A 22623-nucleotide genomic window follows, 5' to 3' on the forward strand; every position below is an offset into this window, starting at 1 on the left:
TGAAATTCCTAGGGAGGCAGCATTGCCGTATCCTCACCTGGGTCTTTTTCCCTGCCTCAGGTTGCAGCATCAGAAGCTGGTATTTCAAATGCCTGTGGACTCTTAGGGAGGGAGATTGCCAAGAATTTCTGATCTCGTTTTCCATTTCATGTCTCACTCATTTCAAATTTTTATTAAATGCTTGGAGGTTGCCCATGAGTAGCCTAGTTGGAAACCTTTCTGTAAGTTGTGTGGTTTTAACCCAAGTCTGTGCCTCAGCGTCATTGTCCAGGGTGCAACGCAGATTAGTGTGTTTGTTGTCGATAACCCCCTGCTACACACACACACACACACACACACACACACACACACAGAGGAATGCAGCTCCCACTGTTTGGACACTGGATTTCTTACTTTACTCATAGTATTTGATTGCATGCTAAATCACTGATGACTGTATCTTTGACCCTTTTTTTTTGGTTAATGTATTTTATAAGTTGAGTTTTGGTACAGAAGAGGCATTTTCTTTCACATGCACTTTTAATTATGTAGAGTTGATTTTTGTATGACTTTGCCTTCTCTTTTAAATTTATTGGAATTTTAAATACAAACAGAATTATTCTCTTGAGTTTCAGATTTATTGCTCTAATATTTTCTTTTAGCTTGAATCTAAGAGGAGATAATTTTATAATTAATAATTTTTCATATTTAAATTATAAATTAAAGTCTGAAAGATATATAAGCTAGATTCTTTTTTATAAATGAAAACTGTGCCCTGCAATAAAATAATCTAGAGTATTTCTATTTGGAAAACAATGTTCTCTAATTGACATTGTAATTTCTGTGTATTTAATTAATGATTTATTAAGGATTTTTGTTAAGTATTATTTTAATGACTATAAAATTATTTTAAGTATGAGTTTCTTTTGTGTTCTTAAATGTATTTGAGATTAATATGAATAAAAAAATCAAAGGACTAAATTGTTAAATGTCTATAATAATGTGTTGATTAATTAGTATGGCAGAGAGTGGGTGTCTGAGTTAATGAAATTTCCCAGTTAACTGAAGGTTTATCCAATTATGCAGTGAAATTGCATAGGATCAGGATGCTGACATTAGGGGTAGGGATTTGTCTGTCAAGCTCTTTTTAGTTGTGTAAATCCATAGAAGCTCCATTCTGTATCATTAGAAAGAAAGCGTTTTATCAAATACAGAGCTTTAGATTCATAATCAGATCATTAATTGCATTATCAGCACACTTTGAAGGAAGCCTCATAGGATTACAGAGCTAAACTTGTGAATCTTTTTTGGAGCCAGTGTTTCTTAGCCGAGCAGTGAGATTTCTAGCACAAGGAAGGATGTCTGCTCTGCTCAGGGTTTTAATGCTGATTGTGACCTGCAAGTCATTGAGATATTCCCTGGTTATCTGTGCTAAGACAGATTTTAGAATGTTAAATGATGAAAATGCGTATGTATGTGGTATGTATGTATGATAGATACTACATAGTCACTTTGGTTTTTCCTTTTGTTGAACTTATAAATTCTTCCACCTATCCATTGGCACACACAGAATTGAAAATAAAATCTGAATCTTCAAACTGGCTAGTTTTTTTTTTCTCCAATAGATGAGTAGTTTTTAGTATTTTAGTGTTTTAGTAGTCCTAATTTTCCATGAACTTTCCTGTTTTCTGTCAGTTTATCTCCTTGCTTGGAATGGTTCCCAGGAGATTTGTGACTATTAAGACAGGTGATTATTTATTTCCATGCAGGTAGAATTATAACAGGTACAAGTACTGTAATTGTGATTTCTTTTTTTTTTTCTTAAAGGAGGAATTCCGAGAACTTCGAGACCAGCCTAGTGACCCTCAAGCTGAACAAGAGCTAATTAATAGTATTGAACAAGTATATTTTTCAACAGACTCATTTGATATTGTTAAATATGAGCTGGAGGTAAAACAAAATTCATTAAAACCTATTTAAACCCTATCTTGTGCAGTGACTGAATTGGGGGATGAGATTTGAATGCTTTTTAGGGGTGTTCAGCCGTCCTTTCTTCCTTCCTTCTTTCCTTCCTTAATACCAGGACTGGTTTATGATGACCATATAGTGATTTATTGAACTGTCCACATTGTTTAATGATTAAATTATTTTAAAAAATGTAAAATTAAGTGCGGCTATAGAATATTGGTCCAGGAAACATTTCTGTAATTTTGGTTTTTATTTTTTTATTTTTATTTACACAATTCACAGCATTCACCATAGTACATACCCTCCCTAATGTCCATCACCAGCCACCCCATCCCTCCCACCCCCCTCCATGTATTTTTGGTTTTTAACTGTTAGCATGCAGTATGTTGGTGTGCTGCCTCTATCTTATTTTATATTGTCAAAATATGTTTAGAGAAACTTTGAGACTTTTAATCATCAATGTATCTTTACATAATTGTTTTGCCATGATAAAGACCTCTATGCCATGATGTTTATAATGTTGGCATTTTAAATTTATAGGAAATTCAAAAAAGAATAGTAAAATCTGGTTTTAGATGAAACCAAATACAGTATGCATACATACTTTATATGCACTATATACACCATCAGCCCCCAGTCGTTCTGAAGTTTCATCAGTCCATTGACTGAAACTTGGAGTTTCCAGTATACACAGCAGTATGCATTTTTGTTAGTTTCCCATCCTGTCTTTTGAAAGCTGATGCGGAATCTAGAATGTACTCCAGCAACTGTCACTATCACAGTATAGTGCTTAGTTACTATTCCTAATATTTCAGAGGGGAAATGTTTTGAGTTCTGTTGTAGACAAGTAGGGATATACCTATGGCTGATAGAGGGTAAGGTTAAGATGTGGGACTTTCTTCTGTCCTATAGGGCTGGGTGAGGGATGGCACGTGAGAGGGTTGGGCAACACACATGTGGAAGCTTTCGTGTCTGAAGTCTAGTGGGGAAAGTGGGGAGGCCAAGAGGCGTGGGTGGGAATGGGATGAGGCACTGTTTTACATGCACAGATGATAGTTTGTAAGTCAGAAGTATGCAGGTAAATGAAACCAAATTAAACTATTTTTTATTCTTCATTTATGGGTATTTTTTAGAAACTGCCTCCTGTTCTCAATTTGCAAGAATTAGAGGAGTACAGAGACAAATTGAAACAACAGCAAGCTGCAGTAAGTAAAAAACACCTTTCTTTCTGACATAACTAAATGAAACAGCAGGGAGGTGTAATATTTGCAGATTTTATGGTTTAACTTAACATGTTAAACAAATATTACTTAACATGACTCAGACTCAATGATACATTTATTTAAAAATTTAATGCCTATTCAGTTTCCCTCCCATTACCTTGATATAGATTTCCTTCTAGAACTGAGAGGTTTTTTCTCTGGAATCCTGAATGTGATCAAAGATTTTTGAACCTTTTCTTTTTGGATTGCTAAGTACCTTTAGGCTCCTTGTCATGCATGCATGACTTCCCTACTATAGTTTCTTATCTCAGAATAAAGGCCCCCGCTTGTAGTTGAAATAGGCCCAAAGAGAAAAGAGAGCTAAGATTCAGAATGTTACAGTTGTAGTCACTGATTAATTGTCTGGCATTGGGCAAGTCACTTAGCCTTGCTCAATCTGTGAAGTGACGGGTTAGGCCTGCATTTTCTTGGATGCTGTAAAATTCTGTGATTCTGTGATTTTCCTTGCTGAGGAAGCTGAGCTCCTTTAATAGAACTTAGACTATACTGTAGATTAAATAATGTTAGTACGGGATCTTGATAATTATTTTATTTTATTTTATTTTTATTTATTTATTTTTTTAATAATACATCTGACAAATAAAGGAAGATATACTTCTCCTTCTTTTGTACTACACTCAGAGGTCTCAGTGGGTGCTAGGATCTCCCTGGGGGTAGCAGCAGTGGTGTTGGGAAGGGACTTGACCAATAGAGGGTTGTGTGGTAAAAGTGCTTTTAGAGAACTGGATTCCAGTGGATGGTGGCATCTTTTGCCTTCTGTTGGTTTCAGCATGTTTAAATATGTACACATCTGTCTCTGTACTTGATCTGCTGGTATTCTTTAGGGAATGAGGCCCCATTACAGGGGCCACATAGCACAGTGACCTTTAGAATTTGGTACACCTGGGCTTGAATCCTGGCCTTGCTGTGGGGGCTGTGGGTCAGTTACTACTATATTTAAGATTATTCATCTGGAAAATGAGGAACCCATTTTAATAGATTGTTATGAGTACTGATTGAGATAATGTAGGGAAAGCACTTAGTACACTGCCTGACACAGTGCAGACTAACAACTATACTGTCTATTTTAAACTATTAAAAAAAAAACCCCAGTTTGATAAAATTAGGCCAGTTTCTGTCTATACATCTATATAAATTCATATCTAAACAAATTCAAAGCAGTTAAGAAAATATAGAAGGGTTAATGCAATAGTTGAATGTATGTGTAATTCTTTGTTCTCAGTTGCTTGGGGAAGGGGAAGGGAAACTCAACTAATTGAGTTTTTTGAGCAAAAATTCACTAAATGCTTTGGATGTGCCATGCTCCATAGTACCTGTAGTGTAGTCTAGCAGGTGCCCCTGAAACTGAAATAAGAGCCTCATATTCAAAATCATTATAATTCTTACATACACTAACATTTTTCATGGAATTGAACAAGGAAACCTTAGGTATGTTCATAGCATTCCAAAAAAAATCCCCCCAAAAACACGTTTTCAAGTTTTCAGAAGTAGAGGACCAAATTACTGTTTGTCTTTTTAGGTGGTACAAAGGATCTAAAGGGTACAGGATGTTCTCTGTTTCCCAGACACTGTGTCCATAAATTCAACTGATTGTTTGTCTTACGAGTTCGTCTTTTAAAAGCAAATCTTAAGCCCTTAAAGATCTTACACCTTTGTGCATGTTAATAAATCAGATGATTCTCATATTATTAACAGTCATAATGACCATTTATTGAGTTTCTATTAAGGACCAAGTATTATGCTCTCTGTTATATCCCTTTTACTAATTTCATAGCCCAGAGCATGCCAATATCTGCTGTAGAAGTTATTGGGAAGAACTATGGAATATTCTTACAAAAATTTAAAATGTAAAATGAAACGGGAAGTATGTGGCTTTTTCTTTTACTTCCTTTGTTTGATTGCATGTTTTTATAGGTCTCTAAAAAAGTAGCAGATTTAATCCTTGAAAAACAGCCTGCTTATGTAAAGGTAGGATGATATTTGTTATTTTTAATAGTAAAATTTTTTAAAAATGCCTAAGTGACTTACACTTGAAAGTGTTGAAATAATTTATTCTCTTGTCTGTAGTTCTATAGCAACATACTGACTCTATTTGGGGTGTGTGTGGGGGGGGCTATATATGTATGTTTTTCTCTCTCATTTGGGGGAATTTACCAAACTGAAGAAGTGACTTTTTATAATTGATTTTAAAGTAATCTCTTTGGTTTTTCCAAACTTTAGAAGGCCCAGTGAAAATTCCTTCTGTGTACTTTGTAACATGTCGATCATTAATAATGACTGCTCAATAGCAGTGTAACAATCTGTCTTTAAAAGATAATAAAATTGGAATCTTATAACTGAATCTGTCTTTGAATCAGAAAATCAGAGACTCCAAAATCCATTGAAATACCTACCAGTGTTCAAATGAAGACATCTGTTGTCAAAGCATCTTAGGAAACAGAAATCATACTTGTCATATCCTTGATTATCTTCTGAAGTTCTGTTGGGTAGAAACATTTCAATGGATGTATTATTAGTATTTGTTTATGCCTGTATAAAACAGGTTGGATCTAGTTTTCCTTATGAGCAATACTGACTAAATATTTTATCATATGTCATTGTGAAAATCATTTGAAAGTAGTCATTTTAAATTATTTTGTGAAAGATACACCAACAGTTTTCAATTTTAGCTATCTTTGTTGCTACTTTGTTTTCTAAGCAGGCTTTTCTTTGAAACCCACTAAAGTTTTTGTTAGAGTATCATATGAATAATAAAGAAAAATAAAATGCCTCCACAGTAACCTATACCTAATTTTTCCATAGGAACTTGAAAGAGTTACCTCATTACAGACGGGTCTTCAGTTAGCTGCTGTTATCTGCACAAATGGGAGGAGGTATTGCATTTGATGAATATTTTGTTTTTTAAGCTGGAAAACATTTCAAGAAAAATTGTGAAATTGTCATTGATAATTGAGTTTTTATTATGACTATGGTTTCTAGAATACTGTTCATTAACTGAATATATATTATGATCTAAAAGCTGCACTAAGAAAGTATGTGTGAAATGAAATATCTATAAATCTCATTATGGCCTTAACATACTGCTGTTTTTATATTGTTTAGATTAATGCTTCTCAAACTATAAGGATCAGACTTTTTTTCTTTTTTAATTTCCATTTTTTTTTTACTATATTTGTAAAATGCACTAAAAACAAAATACTAAGAAAATAACCTATGACATAGAGAATGTTGTCTCAATTTTTTTATTGATTCATCAAACTTAAAATTATTATATAAATTTTTGCTCTAAGTAGTTTTTTAATACTTATTCTCCATTTCTGTACTTTTCTTGTGATGGATCAGTAACAGTTTGAGGATTGGCACCAGTCCACCCACCATGCTTTGAGTAATGCTGGTTGAGATTGAGCCGTTGAATACATTTGTCAAATAGTAGTCACAATCCCTGATTTTAAGAGTAATTGAGGATATCACCTCGTCAGTTGCCTAATTGTTCTGTGTGAATAGTGTTCTTATTATAATAGAAAAATTTAAGTATTTATTCTTCTTTTTTGCAGACACTTGAATATTGCCAAGGAAGGTTTTACTCAAGCTAGTTTAGGCCTTCTTGCAAATCAAAGGAAACGTCAGTTGCTGATTGGACTTCTGAAATCTCTGAGAACTATAAAAACATTGGTATATACAGGTTACTATTTAAAAATTAAAACTCAATTTTATGGTTGAAACAGATTTACCTTTGACTTTTGTGTGTGTGTGTGTGTGTTTTTTTTCTAGCAAAGAACAGATGTGCGCTTAAGTGAAATGCTGGAGGTAAGTAAACAAAGTTTGGAAATTTGGTGATCCTGATACTATTAAATAGAAAAATTGTAGTGGAAAACATTCAGATGTGCATTTCTTTCAAATTGCTACATGGTATAACGAACATTTTTAGACATGTAAAGGTACTTGCTCTAGAGCATTTTTCTATTGACATATTTCATTTAGAAAAATTTATTTGGGGAAATGTTTACTTTGTAGCAATGTGGGAATGTTAACTTCAGTATATTGATTGCATTTGCACCCAAATAGCAGTAAAATTATCTTTTGTATCAAGCATATAGGAATGATTTAAGGAATATGTCATATTTGAGTTATGTTTGGTATCTCATAGTAATTGGTTTCCTGAGTGAGCCATCTGTTTTCTCTTTGATGCTTTCTTAGCATTCTCTATGTACTTGTTTTATAAAGCATAAGGGAATGTGTGTGTTTCCCATAATACTTGAGGTCCTTCAGGTAGGTACTTTGTCATCATCTCAGCATCCCCACTGGTTTGAAGTACATTTGTCCAATTATAGAGATGAGCATAGGAAAACTTTTTTATGGTTTTCAGTAATCACCGTGTTACTTCTAAACTTAGATTTGAGAAATGCATATGAAAATTTCGTTTGGCATTAAATTACTCTTTAGATGATAAAAACATTCCAAGGCTATTAATGAATATTTCACTTTCTCCCATCCAAGTACTAACCAGGCCCGACCCTGCTTAGCTTCCAAGATCAGTTGAGATCGGGCACATTCAGGATGGTATGGCCATAGACCGAATATTTCACTTTCTAACAACTTTATTTGTTTTAAAATATTTATTGATTTCTTGGTGGTAAAACTCTTGAGTGTTGATTACAAGTGGAATTCATACTGGTTTGGAACATTTTATATAAACATTACTGAAAGAAGATATATTAACAGTTAAAGAACACTTTCCCTGTGAAGCAGCTTACTATTTTGTGTAGGCTTTATCCACATGTCATGGTCTTAGAGGGCTGTTACTATGTATATGAGGGAAGAGAATATTTTTTCTATGCATACATTTTAGGCTTGGAGCTAGTCGTCTCTTTATATTATTTATTTATCATTGGTATTCTAATCCTTACTTAAGAGGACTTAAAATTTTCTGGTTCTGTAACTTTTGGATGGAGTATGAGCGGAGATTTATTTTTTTCAGGGACTTCAGGAAAAATATTTCCTGTTTAATGACTTCTGTTGTTGTTATCTTAAGGAGGAAGACTATCCAGGAGCTATTCAGTTGTGCCTGGAATGTCAGAAAGCCGCCAGCACTTTTAAACATTACAGTTGCATAAGGTAGGGTAATATAAAAATTTTAAAGGTGACTCTGTTGTCAGTTTTTAACATACGAGCTGTGTAACACACAATGTTAATGAACATTGAAAATTAATATTAAGTGTTATGTTCTAGTTTAGCATTCTTGTTCATAAATGGGCAGTACAATGAAATTATAAATAATAATTCATAAGGTGTGAAAGATCAGATATTTTTAATCCTACCCCTTCTTTTCACCTCATTGAAACTTTTTTTTTCATATTCTTTCCAATTTATAGAGTAGTAGAGAAGAATAAATTTATCTGTTTACATTTCTCTTGCATCTCTTGGGAATTTTTCCTCCTTAACTTTGCCCAGCTTATAAATATTGAGAGTATTACTGCAGTTTGTTTTTCACATCCAGACAGTTCAAGTGTTTGGCTCATCTTGATAAGAATTATTTTGGAAAATTTAAGTGTGATTTAATTTTATGTCATAATCATCTTTGTCATATTTAAGTGATTATGTATTTGATGTGTTACATCTTTTATTTAGTTATTTATAAAATGTACAGTGTAAAAATGGCCATTGCAGCCTTTGCTATTAGTTCTACTTTATTAATGGGTTTTTGGTCTGCTTAAAATGAAAGTTTTGCATTACTGGTGGCAGTCCCTTGGGGAGGCTCAATCCCCAGGTGTAATTTCCATCATTCCTCTAAAACCATCTCAAGTAAACATACAATCTAAGTAAAATCGTGTGCTTGCCAAGCAAACCCAGTTTCAAATTAAATTCATACCTATCCTAGAACATAACCCCTCAGTCTCTCCTGTATGGAAATTCTGGCAGTTAGTGAGCACGATGCACCCATGTTGTAGATGTTGATTGTTCGTATCTGAAAAATATAAGGATTAGGGAAGACCAAAACATTAATACAGATTTAATTAAATTTTTTTCTTTTAATATACTCCCACATCATGGGTCTCTGCAGGTTGTAGGATAAGAGCTAGCTATTTTCCCACTAGAGATGCTATTTAATATTTATGGTATTTTTTTCTTTAGGATTGTGCATACTGAATCAACACACTTTTTATCTGATTAGGAAATGCATAGTTGGGTAGTTCCAGTGATGTTTGTTTTTATCCATTTTGACACCGATTAACTGTCGCTATTAAAGACTTGATTATGTTATTTAGATTTTTTTAAATTGAGTAAATAGAGAATTAGCTCTAATATGTTGAATGTATTTGAAAATTTCTAACAAGGCTTGGCCTTCTGGGTCCTGAGGAGACATAGCACGCATTTAGTTTATTTTGTGGTGATAAATGAGTTACAGTGAGAACAGCTTATATATGATTGGGTGAACATAATTCAGGCAGTTATACATTACTGAGTGTTTATTATATGCCAGGTGCTTTGCTTTAGAATTGGCTGAATAGTGTTGAACTATACATAATGTAATCATTATAATCCCTGGTTTTCTAGATTACCTAGGTAATCTATCAATAAGGGCTTGGACTGAAGAAGGCATAGTGGGATGGTGGGATGGGGTCTTAGGGAGATGGGTGTTGAGCATACAGAGGAAGCATTGGGATCTAACTCCTTCGGGGTCAAGACTAAGGAGGACTTGAAGGAGGGGCATAGGAGTTAGCTAAGACAAGGTATGAGGGTTGTAGATAGGAGATTATGGGTATTATGATGAAGTCTTTGTTGCAGAGATAACAAGCAAAATGAGGACTGAAAATATCTATCCAAAGAAATCATAGCTGACTTTGTTGGGATAGATTTGCCTGAAGTATAAGTATAGGATGAGAAAATTTTATAAAGAGGGGAGATGTGGAATTGAGGGGGAAATTTGCATATTTGAAAATCTATTGGAAAGTGAGAGGTTGAAAATAAAATAGAGGACATAATATTATGCTAAGGCTTTGTAGGGATTATAGTAGAGGTGACTTTGAAAAGGTCACCTTCTATTATAATAGGAAAGAATGGGTGTGGAAATTTGATGGCAGGAAATTGAGGTAGAGGGTGACATGTGTTGGCACTTTGTTTTTCCTCAATAATTAAAAATTTTGGCTGTGCTAAAGTAATTATCTACTTGATGAGAATTAACTATACAAAATGTTTTTTAAGGAAATTTTAATTTGGGCTTTTTAAAGTTAGCGTGAAGTGACTTCTGAGTACTTTCTCATTAAGGTATGTAGTGATATGTGGAGGAGCTGTGACTACAGTTATCCGACCTGGTGAAAAGATTGAAATTGAAAAGATCAGTAATGGTAACTTAAAGTAATAATTGCTTTATTTTAGGGAGTACATTATGTAAGAGGCATGCTGTGTTTACACATGTGAATTGTACATGTAATAATAAGAAAAGTTTGTCTTATTCTTTGAAAATAGGTAAAAATACATGCACAAATATATTAAAATGTCCCAAGGAATTAATTTCACCTTAGGCTTTGCAGGTGTTTTTGTGTTGTGTTTTTAACTTGGTGATGTAGTGACAATGTCGGCGTGGCTCAGAGAGCTTTGCTATTAGTTGGAATTGTTTGGTGGCGATGCCAGGCCTTCCACCGGGATTCTTCCTCACACACCAGCACTGTTTGCTCTGCTAGCCCCCATTCATCCTGCTTAACCCAATCTCGTTTTTTCTTGTTTTACACTTCTGTTCCTACTTGGGAGAGCATGAGAAATTTGCTCACTTCCTGTAGATAATGGGATATGAGCTATGGTGATAGAGTTAGTTGACGTGTAGGTCAGGTTGAGTCCACAAAAACGAAAGGAATTTTATTCTCTCTTCCTTTTATGTCTTTATTAATTGGATGTACCTCTTTTATTTTGTGCATTTATTTTCCTTTCTTTTGCTCTTTTTCCTCTGGTCTTCTAAATACAGTACTGTACCTGTTCTTGAGCTCTCTGGTTGGGACTGCTCAGACATGATTCATCAACACTTTAAAAATTCATTTCATTGACCTGGAGCTGTGGAATTTAACCAAAGGCAAGATTTAATCTTTGCTTGGACCTGAGTGAATCAGAGTGAAAAATCATTTGACACTCTGGTAATCCGAGGAATAGTAACTAATTTCCAACTGTTTATACTCTCATTTTCTTTAACATTTAAATTTATTTTCATTTCTCTTGATGGCTAGAGAATCATGAAGTATATTCGCTTTAGAAATGTCCTTAAGAGAACAACCCGTGATGCAGAGCATTTCTGGGTTCTGGTGTAATTTTTTTTTTTTTAATATACTTTAGGCAAGTTCATATGCACAACGTACCTGCTTGTCCACTTTTTAATTTTTCCTAGGTAGAGTGTATGTTCCTCTTTTCTTTGCTAGTCACATTGCTCTTCTGTTGGAAAAAAGGGTTTTGGTAGATGGGAGAGACCCTGTGGTCTTAGGAGTAGATTACATGGGGCAACTGAGGGCTGACTCTTAAGATTCTGAAAGCAGGAAAAACAGAATTCATGTATTTGCTTCTGCATAAAGAACCCTTGACTGTATTGTCTGTCTCAGGTTATATGACTGTGTAGCTTAATACATAAAGTACCAAGTAATACAATGTACACAGTTGATTGAAAACTGAAAGAAAACTTGTACCCCTTCAGTACCTTGTATTTTCCTTGAGATATGGTGTGTTTCAACATCTTTAATAAAAGATAGTATATCAGTTTTGTTCACTTTTATAACTGACAGGGAACATTTTTACATTATTTGACATTTCTTGAGTTGATCGACAGAATCATATATTTGGGATTTACTGGGAATAGGAATCAGTATGTTTATGTTAAAGTATGTCTGCGAATGAAGCATTTAATTTATTTTTCACTTGAAATTTATCTAAATTAGTTTCAAGAAAAGTTATTTTTAAAAGTCAAAACTGCTTTATTGTTTATTTCATTTGAAAGAAACTACTTGAGGGAATCTGAGAGCATTTTGGATTATGCACTCAAAAGTTTGTATACCACCAGAACTAGAATATCTTTCTCGAGTACTATACTTTAGCATAGACACATGTATTTAGTTTCTCATAATCTTCAAAATACCCTTTTTTCCCCCTCAGAATATGAACTTGGTAGTGGAATAAAAATTGTAGGTTGTAGAACTTCTTTAAATCCTAGAATAATGAACCCAGCTTTTTGGTACAAATACAGCAATACTAGGGACTGTGCGTCCCCTATTGCCCTTGATTCCCTTCTAGCAAGACGTCATGCTCTGTCTTTGTCTAGGTTCAGGCAAGGGGAACCTAGGAACTCTGCCTGGGATTGTGTTCGGAGCAGTGAGTGTTTCGGCTGGGTCACCAGGCCAGCTACCTAGACCCATGGGTACATCTGGAGTCCTTGTTGCTCTGTCTTTATGGGCCAAGTTATTGACAGTATGCTATTCGATACTGCCTGCGCTCCTTATCTTTTATTTTAATTTGTTTTCCTCTGTCTCCCTCCCCCATGCTGTGCCATTTTGAAATAATGTAAAGTAAAATCTACTGATGGCAAAACATAATATTTAAACAAAAGTGTCTTAAACAAAAGGTAAAAGTTTCTTTCTGCCTTACCCACCATTCTCTTTCCTACTCCCTGAAGTAAACCACTTTTACAGCTTATTAGTTTTTTTTCCAGTAGATTTCATTGTAATTTAAAGTACTGTGTTAAAATATCTTTTTCCTGATTCATCATTGTAAATAGTTGTTGATTCTCTGACTGTTTACTCCTCCTATTAAAATACCAATAAGAGATAGGAATTTGGTATACTTCCTTTTGCTTCTCTTCTCTGTCTTCCAGGATATATTAGTGAAAATGTTATTTTTACTTGGTCAAGTTTATAACATTTATATTCTTTTGCAGCTATAGTTAAATCTTCTGTGTTTTCTCAGTAGGTTACTTCCAGAAAAATTAACCTAATAGAAATTGTATTTATTATATCATGATTATATAAATACTATCTGCAGGACTAAGTAGAGTGGTTGGACTTATAAAAAAAGAAAAGTAATTCTTTCTCTCTACATGAAAATCAAAATCTATTGGTGTTTTTTTTATTTGTTGAACATTTTTCACCTTTTTTAGGTCCTACTCAACTGCTATCATTTCTATAATGTTTCCTTTTTTATATGTTCCTTTGTCTTGTTTTGTTACAGTTATCCCTTTGAGAAATTTTTTTGATATGGAATATATGGGAAATCAATTTTCAGATTTTGAAATGATGTTAATTTAGTCCATACCCATGATTGAAAGAAAAATTATTATTTTTTTTTGAAAATGAAATGCATTGCTCAGTTGCCTTTTAGCCTTCTGTTTGTAGGACAGGGTCAGATACTATTCTCATTCTCACAAATAGTGCCTTTTTTTTTTTTTAAAGAAACTTTAAGGATTTTTCTCTTTTTATTTGGTGTTCTAAAATTTCACCAGTTGTCTAGGAAAGTCATTTGTGTCAGACTCTTTACTCCTAGATGATGAGACAAGAATGAAATTTATTTAATCCTTATCTGCATGAGATGCTTCTTGTTATACCAAGAGCTTTTGAAATGTATTTGTTCTCCAGGAGCTTATAATAACAGGCAGTTAACAGGCAGGACTGTGGGATAATATGCCAGTTAAAAACACAGAGTACACAAAAGACCATCAGAAATGTTCATGCTGTGAATGGCTTGCTTCTTATACCCCTATGGGAATGGAAATATTGACATGTATAAGAGTGTGAATAGAAGCTAGGCACTGCTAGCTTTGACAGCATCAACTGTGCAGTAATTCTAAATTAGATTGTAATAAGGTTTTTTTCACTAACACTTTATTTTTTTAGCTCTTAAAAATTGAATCATTTTGGTGATGATAGTGATGATGGTTGTGATAATATTTAACATTTTTGGGGCTTTTCTATGTGTTCAAGCACTGTACTAATCATTTCCCTTGCCTTTTCTTATTTGGTATTGACAAAATATTCCACAGAGGTTTTATTATCATTTCTATTTTATAGATGAGGAAATTGATGCTTTGTAAAATAGGTGGCAGAGTCAGGATTTAAACTTCGGTCTCCTGGAATGCAGAGCTTTTTGCTCTTAACCACTACTACACTGTATTGTCTGATAATGTAATAACTATTATATGCAGCAGAAGCTCGTGGCTAGGAGGCCGATTTTTATTCATCTCCGGTAGCTGAGTTTGTTGTATTTTTTTTCCTAAACCTGTTTCTACCAGTTGTGTTTGTTACTGTATTTATGTTAAGTAAATAAACTAATGAAACAGGTTTTTGAAAGTAGATAAGACAATTCATAAAAACTGGGGGATATAAGGTAACTAAATGTGATTTGGCATTCAGATTGTTTTGCATTTGTCTTTAAGTTCCTACCTTATCACAGACAAGCTGAAACTTGAAATTATAGACAATTTGTGTGTGATTTGGCTCATGTAAAACCAAGAAGTTAAATCTCCACTCAAATGAGAAGATTTTGGGTCTAAATCAGAAAAGGGTAAATGAAATACGGTTATACAATTGTACTTATAACATTCAACATACATGTAAATAGACATGCACACACACAGGTATAAATATTCTCGTTTTAACTTTGATCAATTGACCAACTGAAAGGTCTGTTGAACTTTAGCCCGGGGTGGGCAAACTTTGTCTTTAAAGAGCCAGATAATAAATATTTTAAGCTTTGTGGGCCATAAGGTCTCACTTGCAACTGTTTAGCTCTGCCCTAGCAGCCATAGACAATATGTAAATAAGTTCATGTGGCTGTGTTCCAATAAAACGTTGTTTAGAAACATAGGCTGTTGGCTAGATTTGGCTCCTGGACCTGACCTCTGCTCTAGAATTAGAATTCATAAAGTTTGGAGATGTTTTGAATATCTGTAGTAGTTTTAGTAGTGGACTCTGATTTTTTTTTTTTTTAAGATTTTATTTATTTATTTGAGAGAGAGAGCACATGAGAGGGGGGAGGGTCAGAGGGAGAAGCAGACTCCCCGCTGAGCAGGGAGCCCGATGCGGGACTCGATCCCGGGACTCCAGGATCACGACCTGAGCCGAAGGCAGTCGCTCAACCAACTGAGCCACCCAGGCGCCCCTGGACTCTGATTTTTGAACAGAGTGAGGACAGAGATCTGGGTAGGTTCAGTGATTTTTGGAGTTCTTTTACAGTCTGTACATGGTTTGAAAGACCATGTGGACACTTCATGGTTATCTCACCATTGTTGGTTTAGCCTCAAAGTGTTTGAAAGTCAGGTTTTCTCTGAAGAATGTTAATAAACTGTCTGACAGCTGTGACTAGATTGAAACCACTGGAATAGATCTCTGATCTAAATACGTGGAATATCCAGGGTCAATGGACATACAGTATAAACTTGCAAGTATAAATTTTACTTAAGCTAATTTTATAAGTTTTAGCACTCCACTGAATCATATACAAAGATGCAGTAATTGAGTAACTGATATTTAGCATGTAATAGGATCTTGAAACTTTAGGGTGGGAAGCAACCCTCTGGATCTAGCACACTTTTGTATAGGAAGCTGATGCCCAGGAATATTAAAGAGACTTAAACCACATGACTCATTAATAACAGACCAGGGAAAGATCACTAAGATGCTAATTACCTCTGTACCATGTTGCTTTTCTGTATGGTCAAATTGGTACAAAATTCTGATTTATATGCAGCCTTTCCAGGATTCATTTTATGAGTGTATATGTCCTAGATCAGCTATTTAAGAGAACAATATTAGTTACTTATGGATATATTTAATATCTTCTGTAGTGATGTTAAAAGTGCCCCCCAAAATTGTTTACTTCATTCTATTCAGCTTGCAGATAGCCTTTAATAGCTTTTAGCCTTCCATCTGAGAACTGGTAAATTTTTTTGACCATAATGTAGCTTTTATTTATCCAAATGTTTATGAATAGATCCTTTTAGCATACTTTGATTAATTGACTCAAATCACTTGAATTTGTGTTTCTAAATGATGGCTAAAAGTTTCTTTGAAGGCTGTACAGTTAATATATACACTCCTTAATCACATAATTTTTATATATGTATTTTCAATTAGTAGTAAATTGTTGTCAAAATGCACTTGTAGATTTTGAAAGCATTTTTTTTTAGGAGGGGGAGTGAGGTGGAGGAGGGGCAGTGGGAGAGGGAGAGAGAGAATCTTAAGCAGGCTGCAGGCCCAGCATGGGGTCTGACACAGGGCTTGATCTTACAACCCTGAGATCATGACCTGAGCCAAAATCAGGAGTTGGATGCTTAACCGACTGAGCCACCCAGGCGCCCCTTAAAAGCATTTTAAAGCCAAAATGTTTGATTTATAGATTTTATATTTAAAATATTATACATACTATTTACATTACCATGTTTACATTAACTCTTAATACATAGGATATAGAGTCATTTTAACCATAAGTAATAGAAGCAGTAAAACCATCCAGATTTATGATAATTTTATAAACACTAAAGCCCATTTTTTCCAGTTGCCGAGTTGAAGAAATCATTACTCTCAACTGTGAATGAGCTTAGGTATATTTATTTTTCCACCAAACTCAAGATACTCCTTGTAAAAATATGCTTACCAATTCTAACCTAGTTATTATTCCAGGTATTCTTGCCTTTCTATATCTGTGTCTCTATCTTCAGCCTTAGATGAGCTTCTTAGCCTTATATGATAGAAGAGTGGAACTGCTTTAGTTCTGCTTATCTCTCTTGTCTTCTTGCTAATGCACCTGTAGACCTAGAGTTCAGTGCAGTTCTTTTTCTTCTAAAACATGCTCCTTTCTCTTTTTCTATCTCTGATTATTTATTGAGGTAGAAAATAGGGGCTAAAGGAATGTGATGGGAAATTTCACTCTTTTTGTTTGAATCACAAATTTGACTCAGCAGTGAGTCAGGCAGTGAGTTTAGTTAGTTTAGGGAGTCCTGGAGAATAAGCCACAGTCTCTGCTTAGGGGGACAGTCACAGATACTCCCTTCTATCATGTGGGATGCTGGAAACAGAGCATTGTGAAACTGAGCAGAACAGTCTAAAGGGGAAGACGTCCCAGAAAAGATGACATTAGGATAGGTCTGGAAAGACAGATGGATATTTGTGAGTGAGAAAAGGAGAAAGTATGTTCTAGTTCTCATGAACATTATATACAAGAACAGAGGGTATGAAGGTCTGAGGTTCTTAGGGGAATTGCCCGTAGTCCACATGACTAAAATGTAGGCACTGAAAAGTGAAGGGGAAGTTCATTTTTCATGTCATTGTTAAGAATCTTACATGCTGTACTAATTTGGGGCTTTATCTTTGGTTTATTGGGGGAGCCACCAAAGGTTTTAAAGCAGTGGATTAATATGAATTTATTTCTGCTTTAATTACAAGCTGCAAACTCAGATGTCTGTAGGGACCAGGCAGGTAACTTACACGAAGCTGCTAGATGTGTGATAGCAGGAAATGGTCAGGCCCACAGGACTGATCAGGCCTTGCCTGAAGCCTTTCACATATAAGCTAGAGGAAAAACTGTGTTTGCCGGATCAAGCAGAATATTGAGACCCCTGCTCAGAGCTGTCCCTGAGAGCTTTTTGGAGGATGTTGTACAATGCTTGGTATACAGTAGGCTGATGGTGTTTGTCAAATAAATGGATGATGGATTGAAGGGTGGGTGTGGGTGTTGTGTGCAGAGATTCACTAGGAGACCATTAAGATAATTCAAGCAAAAGGTGGTAATGCTTGAGTTAGGACACATAATTGAAAAAAGAGAAGCATAGGTGGATATGAGAAATACTGAAATGGTACAATTGTCGGGATTCACTTACCAGTTCACACATGAAGAGAGGAAAGAATTAAAGATGACCTAGAGATTTCTAGCTTAGATTGAATGGGTGGTGATGACCTGAATCAAAAGAGAGATGGGGCACCTGGGTGGCTCAGTCGTTTAGCGTCTGCCTTCGGCTCGGGTCATGACCCCAGGGTCCTGGGATCGAGCCCCGCATGGGGCTCTCGGCTCAGTGGAAAGCCTGCTTCTCCCTCTCCCACTCTCCCTGCTTGTGTTCCCTCTCTCACTGTGTCTCTCTCTGTCAAATAAATAAATAAAATCTTAAAAAAAAAAAAGAGAACGTGGGAGAAAGGACAACTGTAGGAGAAGTCGTATTGGGGGGAAGGGGGTGGAGCTGAGGAACTTTTTAATTCTAAGTGCCAAGGTACTTATCATGACTATCATTTTTAGTGTATTATTTGGGGGTCTTTAAGTCTCATTTTCATTCATTCATTCATTCATTCATTCATTCATTGTTCTTGAACAGAAATTGTCCCAGAACCCTTTTTTTCTTTTTCTTTTTTTTTTTTTAGGAAAATCTCAGTCCTGCCTACACATATTCCCTTAACCTATGTCTGTGGCTGTGGCTATTTTTCTAGGCATAAATCCTGGTTAGAGATCTTAATTTTTCTGATATCAACCCTATATTGTTGGTTGTCAAAGTACATAGTTTTGCTCAGTCTCAGTTTTTACTAGAATAATCTCCAGTTCTCAACTTTAATCAAAAGTGTGCTTACAATAAGTAGTATTTGTAGCAAATTGTCTAATTCCTCCATATATTTGGACATCTATCCCTGAGACCATCAAAAAATGGGTACTTGTATTATTGATTTTACTTTTCTGATACATTGCTTTATATTTACGTATCTATATATGTATCTACATATGTCTCATCACTCTGGTGTTATTTCCTCAGCTTTCATTAAAAGGTTCTGTAAGAAGCAAATGCAATGAATCCATGAATCCATTATTATATATTATATAAGGCTATTGTCAAGGGTGTTGTGCCTTAGGAGATAAAAGGTGATTGTTCCCTTTTTCAGGACTCTGGTAAAATTTTCTCCCAGAACTTAAATGCCAACAAAAGTGATTTTTGTTTCTTTGGTTTTTTGTTTTGTTTTTCCCTTGAATGCTGGTATGTTTTTGATATTATGGACACTAAATTGTGTACTTGGACCCTCCCTATTTGTTTTGGCTGCTAGGACCTTGAGAGTCAAGTTCATAAACAGATAACAGTTGTAAAACAATACCTTGTACAATTATACTTTTCACTTGTTCTATTTTATTTTAGTTTGCCTTAATTTTTTTTGTTAAAATATTTTCTCTATGATTGTATTTATTTTGTTAGATATCACAGATCCTTTTTAATAAGGAAATACTATAATTCAAATAATATCAGTTCTGGTTTTTAATTTTTTTTCACTGATCTAGGGAAAATTAAAGGGAACAAAATCAGATTCAACTACATATCCAAAGTGTATAACTAAATAAATTTTTACAAAGTAAACATAGCTGTGTAATTACATCCCAGAAATGCAAATAGAACATTTCTATTACCCCAGAAGCTTCCTTCATACCCAGTCCCAGTCATTTTTCTCCCAAGGTAACCTAACCACTGTTCTAACTTCTGTCACTATGGTTTGTTTTGCCTGGTTTGAACTTTATATAAATGTTATCATGTAGTAACTTCTATATGGTGGACTTTGTCAATTTGTTTTTGAGATTCAGGTGATACATTTTCATTGCTATAGTATTTCATCATATAAATATATACTTTATTCATTTAATTATTCATAGACAATTGTGTTGCTTTAAGTTTTGCCCATTACAAATAATGCTGCAAAGGTTGTGTGTGCATTTCTGTAAGATATGTATCTAGGACTCCTGGAATATTGAGTGAATGTATGTTGAATTTCAGTAGATCTTACAGTTTTTCAAAAAGGTTTTATCAATTTCCCCTTCCTCCAACATTGAATTCAGTGTTTCATTTGTTCTGCATCCTTGCCAACATTTGTTGATGTCATTTTTTTTAATTTTTAAAAAATATTTTTAGCTATTCTGGTTGTCTGTTATGTTGTCTTATTGTAGGTTCAGTTTGCTTTTCCTTAATGCCTACTTGGAGTGCCTGTTGTATGTTAATTGGCCAATCAGATATCTCCTTTGTCAAGTATCTGTTCAAGCCTTTTGCCCTTTATTTTTATTCTTGTTCGTTTGATCAGTTTATGAATTCTTCTGTTTGTACCACACTATCTTATTGCTGTGACTTTATAACCTTTACCTATTTTAGTATATGTCCTCCAACATTGTTCTTCAAGATATTCCTGCCTATTCTTAATCATTTGAGTTTTAACATAAATTTAGAAGCAGCTTGACATTTTCCATACACAAAGAAAGAAAAACCTGCTGGAGTTTTAATTAAAATTTTAGTTATTCTAGAAGATCATTTTGGTGAGAACTGGTATCTTAATGATATTGAAGGCTGTAGTTTGTTTCCATGGTATATATCTTCATGTATTTCAGTATTCTTTATTTTAGCTCAGTTTTGTATTGCCTATTTTTTATTAGATTTATTCCTAGGTATTTGGTTTTTTGAAATGGTATTTTAAAATTTTTTATTGTCTAGTTCTTTGTTTCTAGTATATAGAAATTGATTTTACTTTGGAAATTCTACCTTTTATCTGTATTATACTTTTTAATCTTTAAAACTTGCTATCAATTTTGATTTCTTGAATTCTTAGTTTTTATCTACCTATTCTTTAGGAGTTTCTACCTATACAATTCTGTTGCTGTCAGTTATGACTCTTTTATTCTTTCTAATTCTTTTCCTTTTATTTTTCTTGCTTTATTGTCCTGTCTGTAGAATCAACATATCTTACTGCTCATACTATTTATCTGTGAATTTATGAATTATTTATTCAGCTAATGTATATTTTTTGAGCACTTAGTTTGCCTCTGTTAAAGATAGTCACATCTAACTCTGTTTTATTTGATAGTGAATTGAATTCAAAGCTTCAAGATACTTTAGAACAAATTGAGGTAAGAAGGATTACATCATAAGTTAAGTGCTTTTCTCTTTTCAGAGGCTTTTGAATAGTACATATGCATCTTATGTTATGATTTTTGTGTTATTACCAGTGTTCTAGATCACAACACTTTATTGTTTTTTTTTTAATTTGGGATATCTGTGCATGGTTGAGTTAATGCTAATCTACTTGTAAACTCAATAATACTATGGGAGTTGTGGGATCTGAAAATGGTATTTTGTATCTGAAAACACCCTATCCAGAAAGATCCCAAAACTGTTAATCATAGATTTGTTTTCATGTAAATTATAGCCAAAATATTTACCATGTATTAATTATTTTTTGATTATTAACTTTTTTAGTTCAGTGAGTTAATTTATATAAGAATAATTATTGGCTGATGAACCCTCCTAAATTCCTAAACCTTCTACTATTCATACAGTTCATCAAAATGTAGAAATGGAAAGGAAAAGATACGTCATTATGAGCATGAAGTCTTGCTTTTCCTCCTACATTTATTCAGAGTTCATCTCTTTACTTGGCAATCTTTGCAAAGCAGGGTATTCATTTTAATAAATAAGAATTATTTGTTATTTTCTGGTATTTTATTTTACATTTTTCTGATGAGAGTACTTATAAAAATTGAGGCTGGACTTTCAAACAACCTTTTGTGAAAGTACGTTTTCATCATAAATGCAGTTATTTACTAATTGTAAGAATGGCAGTTTATTTGATAAACATAAAGATAATGCTTTGAAAATCCCTTAAGTAAATAATCATTTGAATATTGAGGACTTTCTTTTGAAAGCTCAGTATTTCTTCACTCTCAGTATACAATATTATTCTGTACTTATGTAGAGAATCATTATTTTGAAATGAAATCATTGAAATAGAAATCCTTAAACAGAGTTGATGCATTTAGATATAAAAGTATGTATCTTGAGGTATGTGCTTTTAAGGTCAATGTAGTTTTGTTGAGAATTACTTTTCAGTGATTATACAAGGACTGTTATTTTTTAATAGTCCTATAAATTCAGTTCATATAATTGTAAGTTTTAGCAGATGTATGAGGAAACATAAAGTAAAAATAAAAAGTAAAATACTTTTAGTAACTATTACGCTTATTTTGTATCTCTTGAAACACTAGACATGGGTCTTTAGATTCCTCATTTATTAATGACATCTTAGTAAACTTGATTATAGTTGGTATATAGTTGGTAATACATGAGAATTACAATCTATATTTTTATTTAAATTTGTTTTTGACTGTTAAATCTAGTGTGATAGTAAATATCTTTAGATATTAATTAAAAAATGAAAAATTAGTCTTAATACTTTCCTCTCATTACCTTGAAAACAATTCCTTAACTGCCTCTCGCCACTTGTTTTAATTCCATAGGAACAGTTGGATGTAGCTCTTTCTAAAATTTGCAAGAATTTTGACATAAACCATTACACCAAGGTTCAGCAGGCTTATCGACTTCTTGGAAAAACACAGGTTAGTTTTGAAAGAATGTTTGCTTTTTTCTTAA

General features: G+C 33.9%; 1 protein-coding gene across 2 annotated transcripts in view; it reads left to right on the forward strand.

Moving 5' to 3' along the window:
* The window catches only part of VPS50 (VPS50 subunit of EARP/GARPII complex), a 130955-nt gene that overhangs the window by 17166 nt on the left and 91166 nt on the right, over positions 1–22623 (forward strand). Inside the window, exons 3-11 of one of the 2 annotated variants that reach the window (XM_036113279.2) lie at positions 1807–1929; positions 3081–3152; positions 5145–5198; positions 6033–6103; positions 6785–6902; positions 7002–7037; positions 8263–8345; positions 21062–21104; positions 22491–22589. In XM_036113279.2, the coding sequence (XP_035969172.1) occupies positions 1807–1929; positions 3081–3152; positions 5145–5198; positions 6033–6103; positions 6785–6902; positions 7002–7037; positions 8263–8345; positions 21062–21104; positions 22491–22589 (699 nt within the window). The remainder of the gene's footprint in view (positions 1–1806; positions 1930–3080; positions 3153–5144; positions 5199–6032; positions 6104–6784; positions 6903–7001; positions 7038–8262; positions 8346–21061; positions 21105–22490; positions 22590–22623) is intronic. The other variant, XM_036113280.2, reaches the window with a different exon arrangement.

The sequence above is a fragment of the Halichoerus grypus genome, chromosome 12, assembly GCF_964656455.1.
Source record: "Halichoerus grypus chromosome 12, mHalGry1.hap1.1, whole genome shotgun sequence".
Lineage (NCBI taxonomy): Eukaryota > Metazoa > Chordata > Mammalia > Carnivora > Phocidae > Halichoerus > Halichoerus grypus.